Source organism: Dasypus novemcinctus, chromosome 2 (assembly GCF_030445035.2).
Source record: "Dasypus novemcinctus isolate mDasNov1 chromosome 2, mDasNov1.1.hap2, whole genome shotgun sequence".
Lineage (NCBI taxonomy): Eukaryota > Metazoa > Chordata > Mammalia > Cingulata > Dasypodidae > Dasypus > Dasypus novemcinctus.
The window spans coordinates 42641548-42650478 of record NC_080674.1 but is presented as its reverse complement, the minus strand read 5'-3'; the positions used below and the strand labels follow the sequence as shown (position 1 = coordinate 42650478).

The 8931-nt window shown below is 40.3% G+C and overlaps 1 protein-coding gene across 2 annotated transcripts in view; it reads left to right on the top strand.

The window, feature by feature from the left end:
- Window positions 1-135: 135 nt before the first annotated feature.
- C9 (complement C9) overlaps window positions 136-8931 on the top strand; it is a 48493-nt gene continuing 39697 nt past the window's right edge. For both annotated transcript variants that reach the window (XM_071207834.1, XM_004449885.4), the window contains exon 1: window positions 136-301. In XM_071207834.1, coding sequence (XP_071063935.1) covers window positions 225-301 — 77 coding nt within the window. In that variant the 5' untranslated portion in view covers window positions 136-224. The remainder of the gene's footprint in view (window positions 302-8931) is intronic.

The window sequence follows — 8931 nt, the reverse complement described above, 5'->3', positions numbered from 1 at the left end:
CAGGTTATGATTCACATGCTCATTTCCCAAATATACTCATCAACACGAGAAACCAGCAGGCCAAGAATTAGGAAATGACTCTCTTGTGAGTGCAGCCCAAATCAACAAAAACCCTAACCCAGACAAATAATGATTTATACCTCTTGAGGGCTCTACCTCTTTGCAAATAAATGCTTTAGGTGACCAGCCTTGCCCTCCCGCTCTGGCTTTCTGAGAACTGCAGCATGTCTGCCAGCCAGATTCTTGCCTTTGCAATATGCATTTTAGACATAAGTGTCCTGACAGCAGGACCTCCTCCAAGGTAAGTTGATTGCTTTTCTGATCATTTCTGGAATATCATTGTGGAATTTGGAATTTCACGGTCTAGTTCAAGTTGGAGGAAGGTCTCTGTGTCTTGATCACAAAATGGTGATGATAGAACTTACCTTGTTGAAGAAGTTGAGAGAGGCTCGATTATTTGCATATAGAACGGCAAGGACTCAGGAATGATTTTGAGAAGGAAAAATGATTTATTGACGGCCGGCCGGACTCGGGAGCTTTCTGTTTCAAACCTGCCCCGCTCCCCCCCCCCCCCCGCCCCCCCCCAGCAAGATTTTCAAGTTCCTTTTATACAGGGTAGGGAGTCAAATGGCGCTTTTATGAAAGAAAACGACTTTCTTTGTTAGTTAAGTGTTATGCCTTAGTACCAGATAGGTTTTGAATTAACATATCCCCCACATTTCAGGTGAGACTTGAATTAGCATCTCGCCCACATTCCGTCTGGATGCAACTTTGAATACACATTCAGTCTTACATCCTTTCTGAACATTCAAAGCCCACAGGGCCTATATCACTTAACTGGATACCTAGAGACTAGGCACCCTTGGATACAGAATTAGATAATTTTGAATTTATGCACAGGCTATATTATATTTCCCATTCAAGGCCAAGTCCAAGTCCCCTTAAGCTATGGCATCACCACCATTGGAGTCTCCCTGGACTGACTGGTATGTATATAGAGTTTGCATTGCTAAATTGCCTCCCGGGACTGGAATTGTTGCCATTGTCACCAAGGGCAGGACTGCAGCCTCTCACTGTCCCATACCCACAGGTCAGGACACATACAGCTTAGGTTATCTATGAAGAGATGAACAGCCTCCCACCCACAGCCCACATCAACCTAACAAAGTTTCTGTGAGTGTTTAAGTGTTATGTAAGTACAGTACTCGTAATGTGTGCCTGGCACATGGTAGAATTCAATACATGCCAAGTATTTTTTAATATAATCACATTGCTCCTAGTTTCACTCTCATGTTCTTTCTTGTTTAGGGGAGAAAGGGATGGAGGCACAGCTAGTCTTCAGGGGCTCGTGCGGGGCTGCACACACTTCCTCCTATGCCACAGCTACAGTGAGCTACTGCCACTGAAGATCGGCTGACACGGTTCTTATCGTTTGTGAAGATGAGTGTGGCAGTGAGAATAGGTTGTGAGGGGGACATCGGGGTCTCGCTCCTCAAGGTAGAATAGAAATGTTTAAAACTATTGTGAGAGTAGAATAATAGCTCAGAGCATCGTCCTGGAGCCAGGCTGTTTTGGTTTGATTCCCGGCTCCACGTCTTCCTAGCTCTGTAACCCTAAGCAAGCTCCTTAACTTTCCTAAATCTTGGTTTCCTCACCTGTAACATGGGCGCATAATAAGATGAACTGCTGTGAGAAATACCTGAGATAATCCGTGCAAAGGGTTCGGCATAGTGTCAGGCAAGTAAGTGTTCTATGAGTGCAGCTTTTTTTTCCTTTTTAATTTATAAAAAACACATTCACATGGTTCAAAGAGCAAAACGTATAACAAGGTATACACTGAGACATCTTGCTTTTCCCACTCTCAGCTTTTTGGGAGGATTTGTAATCATTGCATGGAAATATTTAGAACGCTCCCCTCCCCCACCTCACCAACCGCTATGGGCTGCCACCTTTATTCATTTCTTGTGTACCTTTCCAGTATTCCTTTACATAGATCAAAACATACAGTCATATATAATTTTATTCTCCCCATTTCTTTTTACAAAAGGTATCATAGTATATATACTATTTTGTACTTAGCTCTTTTCTTTTTACTTAACAATATATCCTAGAGATCTTCCCCTTTCTGGATAGAGGAATCTTTCTCATTTTCCTCCCAGCTGATTAGCTTTCCAGTGTGTGGACATACAGGTCAGGTAACCTATCTCTTACTGATGAACATTTGGGTTTTTCCCTAACTTTTGGACTATGAGCAATGTTGTAACAAATATCCGTGTTCATATTCTGTGCTGTAAGTGGATTGGTGTACCTGTAGGATTAATTCCCAGAAGTGATAAAGCTGGGCCAAGAGGTAGAAACCTTTGTAACTATGCTAAAATTGCCCAATGCCCTCCATGAGGTTTGCATTGTCTTGCACTTTCACTAGAGGGTATGAGAGGGCTATTTCCCCATCGCCTCCTCAATGGAGAAGTAGAACACTTTGGGAATATTAACTAATCTCATACCTGAAAAAATGTGTCTTGGCATCTTTTTATCCTTTAAATATGCCTTTCTCTTATGATGAGTCAGGTTGAATATCTTTTCATAGATTTAAAGGCCATATGTATGCTTTTCTTTGTGAATTGTGGATGTCCTTTGTTTATTTTTCTATTAAATCACTAGTCTTTCTCTCATGAATCACTAGGAAAACTTTATAAATTAGTCTTTTATCTCTGATGTGAATTACAAATATGTTTTCCCTGAGTGTCATTCCTCTTTTGACTATATATGGGCATATGTGGTGTGCTTTTAGTATAGTTATAATTTTCATATTTATTTTATTCTTGACTTTTCAAATCCTTAAGAAAGAGAACTAAACAGGGCATTTGAAGGTCCTAGAGTGGCTAGGTATGTGAGCTCTAGCAAGAAACTCCCTGCATTGTAATCCCACCTCTGCTACCAGGTAGCTGCTGTGTAACTTCAGGAAAATTCCTTTCCATCTCTGTGTCTCATTTTTAAAAGTATAAAAATGGTAGTAGTAGATACTTCATAGAGTTGATGTAAGAATTACATGAAATAATGAATATAAAGTCTTTGAAGAGTTTGTTGTACAAACTAAATGCTCATAAATGCTAATGATTATTTTCAATTTATTTTAATTAAATCTTTCTCAACAATTTAGAGAAATGCCTCAAACACCCATTAATCAGAAAGCTAGGCTCACAGTAGATACAACCCCAGGTAGTGGCGCTCCTGAGAGCTACAGGGACACCCAGGTCCTATGTCACGGCAGATGGCTCTGGAGCTCAGTGCCTTGTCAGTGGGTCCTACTTTGGAATTTGTGCTCCTGAGTGTGATGGAGTTGGACTCTGATATGACTTCTTTACACATGCCTCTTCTGTCACTTTTACTGAACGTGTGATTGGCGCTGGGATTCCTGTATACTCAGGAGACTTGAATCTCTGGTCAGTCCATGTGCCAGCCGGGCCCTGAGCCTCAACAGAATCACAACACCCACTCTCCAGTTTGTTAGACTTACACAGGTTAGCCAACAAGGAGGTGAGAATGGCCAATCGCCACACCAAGGAACCAAGAGAGTCTACAACTGCAAACAGGAGAATCCATTCCATCCATCTGGGATCTAAATCCCCTCTCAGTTTAGAGGTGGAGTGGGCATCGCCATCCCAGGATCCTCAGGATGGAGGAATAAAATATGGATTAGAATGGACTTACTGGTATTCTACTATAGAATTACTGCGACTCTAGCAATGGAAGAAATTATATCACTGATGTGGAGAAAGTGGCCACAGACGAGTTGCTGAAGGCTGGGAGAGGGAAAAAGAGGTGTCATGTTGGGGCATTTTTGGGATTTGGAGATGTTCTCAATGATATTGCAGTGACTGATGTAGGACATTATGTATCCTGCCATAACCCACTTAAAGGACAGGGAGAGAGTGTAAACTATAATGTAAACTATAACTCATGCTGTGTAGCAGTGCTCCAAATTGTACTCATTAGGGAAGCAGATTTGGTTCAACTGACAGAGCATCTGCCTACCATATAGGAGGTCCAGGATTCAAACCCAGGGCCTCCTGACCCGTGTGGTGAGCTGGCCCACACACAGTGCTGATGTGTGCAAGGAGTGCAGTGCCACGCAGGGGTGTCCCCCACATAGGAGAACCCCATGCACAAGGAGTGCACCCTGCAAGAAGAGCCATCCCGCACAAAAAAAGCACAGCCTGCCCAGGAGTGGCGCCACACACACAGAGAGCTGACACAGCAAGATGATGCAACAAAAAGAGACACAGATGCCCAGTGCTGCTGACAAGAATGCAAGCTGACACAGAAGAACACAGAGCGAATGGACACAGAGAGCAGACAATGAGGGGGAGGGGGTTGGAAAGGGGAGAGAAATAATTTTTTAAAAAAATCTTTAAAAAAAAGTGCTCATCAAATGCAATGAATGTACCACACTAATAGTCAATGTGGGAGGAATAGGAGGTGTGGGGTGTGAGGTATATGAGAAGCTCTTATATTTTTTAATGTAACATTTTGTGTGATCTATGTATCTTTAAAAAAAAATAAGAAAAAAACAACAAAACTAGGCTCAACTATTAAACTGAAGATATCCAAGATGTCATGGTTTTATTCACCCCTGTCTTTAATATCCATATTAAATACAAATTAATAAGTATCTATTTGTCAGCTACTACTATCAGCCACATATGGTCATTCATTTATTCATCCATTTAACACAGTAAATATTTATTGAGTTTACAACATGGGTCAAGTACTGTGTCAGGAGTTCAGTATAAGATCCCTCACCCTCACTGAGCTTACAGACCAGTGAGGAAAATAAACAAGTAAAAGACAATCGCAACCAAGATGATGTTAAGGAAGACATCCTCCTATAAAACCCACCCCTCTGCTTTACCTTGTAATATAAGCTCCCCAATGTAACAGAGTCAGACTCATTTATAATTTCCCCACACATGGCTCTTCTGCCTCTTTTATTTGAACCTATAATTAGCATTATATTCATTAAATATATGTCCCAGAGACTTAAATCTTTAGTCTGTTCATATGCCTATTGAGCCCTGGATGTCAGCAGAGTTACAACACCTACTCTCCAGTTCGTTGGACTCACCCAGGACAACTAATAAAAGGATGATGATGGACAATGCCCATCCCAAAAATCAGAGTATCTACAACTGCAAGCAAAACAGTCCCATCCATCTGCCCCACAGGATCTAAGCCGCCCTCTCAATCAGAAACAGAGTGAGCATCACCATCCCCAAATCCTCAAGATTGAGGAATGAACAAACACAAGGGGACCAAAAGTAGGCTTATTATTATTCTAGCAATGAAAGAACTTGTAGCATTGATATAGAGGCAGTGATCAACAGAGGTTCTGAGGGAAGAAAGAGGGGAGAGTTGGTGTAACATGGAGCATTTGGGGGACATTGGAATCGTCCTGCATGACATTACAATGACAGATACAGGCCTTTGTACATTTGGTCAGAACCTATAAAATTGTGCAATGCAGAGTGTAAACTATAGTATATAGATCATGGTTAGTAGCAAGGCTTCACTATGTGTTCATCAATTGTAACAAATGTACCTCATTAATAAAGGATGTTGTTGATGGGGAAAGTGGGGGGGGGGGTTGTGTATATGGGAATCCCCAAATAGATATAGGTATTTTTTTTTATGGGGATACCAGAGATTGAACCCAGGACCTCATACATGAGAAGCAGGAGCTCAACCACTTGTACTATGTCTACTCCTCTCCCCCTATATTTTCAATGTAACATTTATGTACTCTAATGCTTCTTTCAGAAGAAGAAAAAAGAAGGAAAAAACCCAGCCCCTCCACTTGTGCACTGGTCTCATCTGCTCTACTCCAATCATAGACTTTGCTCCCAAGCTTCTGACTTCTCTCTCTTGCATCATCAGTGTCTCCCTTTGTACCAAAGCGTTCCAATCAGCTTACAGGCATGTTACAACATTTTCTTTAAATGGTACTTCAGTCTTTCTCCACCCATCCCCAGGCTGCACCACTATTCACCAAATTACTCAACTAAAAACCTAGGAATCGTACTTGACTCCTCTCTGCATCGTTCTCACATGCAATCTAATAGCAAGTCCTATTAGTACAACTTTCAAAATACATCCCACATCCGACGACTTCTCACTATCTCCACTGTGACCCCTCCAGGCCAAATCATCATCATTTCTTCCTGCATCCATTTTTGTCCACGACACAACAGTCAATTCTCCATCCAACAACTAGAGAATTTTTAAAAAACGTATATATATAACCTTCTAATAGATTCCCATCAAAATGAGAATCAAATCCGAACTCCTCACCAGGCCACTGAAGCCCTTCGTTAACTTCTCGCTGACCATTTCTTCAGCCACATCTTCTACACTCTCCTTTTTGATCACTCTGCTCTAACATCATACATGCTACATGCTGTGCTGCAGGCACGCCACCTTAGGGCCTTTGCACTTATTCGCTCATCTTGGAACACACTTTTAGATCTTCACATTTTTTCCTCTTTTTTTATATAAGTATTTTATATAAATATTTCTTATTAGAGAAGTTGTAAACTTAAAAAACAATCATGCATAATGTGCAGAATTCCCATACAACATCCCTGCACCAATACTTTACATTGTTGTGGAACATTTTTTACAAATTATGAGAGAACATCATCAAACTATTACCACTAACTATGCTCCATAGTGTATACTTGGTATATTTTTTCCATACCCCCCTATTATTAACACCATGTATTAATACTGTACATTTGCTATAGTTCATGAGAGAACTCTCTTATATTTGTACTATTACCCACAGCCCATCTTCCACCATATGTTCACTGTGCTATACAGTCCCATGCCTTGTACAATCTGTCCAAAATATCCACTCAGTGGCTCTCACTTTCATCACAGAGTTGATCACCTCAGTAAGTTTTTTAATGTTTTCCTTAGTCCAAAAGAAAAAAATCCATACCCCCCATTCCTGACCCTTGCCATTGATATAGTACCTTCTTTGACATTGATGCGAGAAATTACAATATTGCTGTTAACCATCATCCATAAGTTACATTAATTATATTTTCCCCCTGCATCACCATATTCTTACCAACTTGTAATAGTGACATACACTTGTTCTAGTTCGTAGAAGAACATCCTTGTATTTGCACTATTAGCCACAATCTTCATCCACCTCTGGGTTCACTCTGTTATTCAGTTCCTAGATTATTCTCTTTCTTTCAGTTGACATTTACATCCCTTGACTATCCCTTTCATCCACAGTCCCATTTATAAACCAGCTGTGTTAGTTATACTCACCTCTTAATTCTCTCAGCAACTTAATCAGATAGCACCTCCTGTTCTGGTCAATTTTTGCTATGCAACAAACCATGCCAGACCAGTAGCTTAAAATAATAGCAGTCATTTGTTTTGCCTACAGATCTGGAGGTTGACTTGGTTCTCAGTTGAGTAGGTCTCATGGGTCTCCCTCATGGTTATAGCCAGTAGGTGAGGGGAACAGCGCCATCGTGAAGTGTTCCTCACTCAGGGGTCTATCACCTGGAATGGGAAGATCAAGCAGCTGGGAGGCTGGAACAACTGAGTCTCTTTAGAAATTTCTCTTTTCTCTCTCTAGGGTCTCTTCACATAGCTAGACTCTACGCTAAGTGGTGAAGAGCTCCAAAAGCATTATCTTAAGATAAAGCAGCAGAAATTACATTGCCATATCTAACCTCACCTGGAATTCAAGCAATATCACTTCCTCTGCGTTCTTCTCATCAAGGCAGCCACAAAGACCCAGCCAGGTTCAAGAGGAGGGCACATACGTAAAAAGGAATGAAGTTCCATATTACATGCTACAATATGAATGCAACTAGAACACGTGTTGAGTGAAATAAGTCACAAAAGGACTAATATCGTATGATCTCATGTCTATGAAATAAGTAGAATATGCAAATTCATAAAGTCAGAATCCAGAATACAGGTTACTAGAAGCTTGGTGGGTGGGGAATGGGGAGTTAATGCTTAATTGGTACAAAGTTTCTCTTTGGGGTGATTGAAAGTTTTGGCAATGGATGGTGGTAATGGTAACACAACATTGTAAATGTAATTAACACACTACTGAATTGTATCCACTGAAAGTGGATAAAGTGGGAAATTTTAGATTGTATATGCATTACCAGAATAAAAAATTTAAAAAGCACATATAGCTGCAAAACACAAAAAGTGAACCCTAATGTAAATTATGAACTATTGTTAATAGCATAATTAAAATGTTTCAATTGTAACAAAGTTACTACATTAATGCAAACTATTAATAATAAGGAAAACTGGGGGGAGACCGAGTTCATGGGAACTCTGTATCATCTGCATGATTTTTCTGTAAACCAACAACTGCTCCAATAAAAAAAAATATTTTTAATTTTAAAAAAAGAGAAGGGCACATAGATGCCACTTTTGATGGGAGAGGAGTATCAAAGAATTTGAGGACACATTTTTAAAGCACCATACCTCCTTGGAGAGGGCTCCCCTCACTACCCTAAATTAGAAACCTCCCACTCTATGCCATCCTTATGTCACTCTCTATCCTCTTACCCTGCTGTATTATCCTTCATATCTCATGTCTTAGCTGATATTGTATGTTAAACTTTCCTTGTTTATTACTTGTTTATTGTTACAGTTGTTTATTATATCACAGCCTCTGTGATCTCAAGTCTGTCTCATGGTCCCAGACATTAGAACAATTTCTGGCACATAGTAGGCTCTCAATAAATGTTATTGAATGTGCCTCACTGGGAGCATGTGAGAGAAGGTTTTAAATAAGACTTAAGAAATCAAGAAAGGTCCTGAAAAAAATTAGAGTTTTGGACATTGCAGTTATATTATCTTTCTATCTTGATAATCATCTCAAAA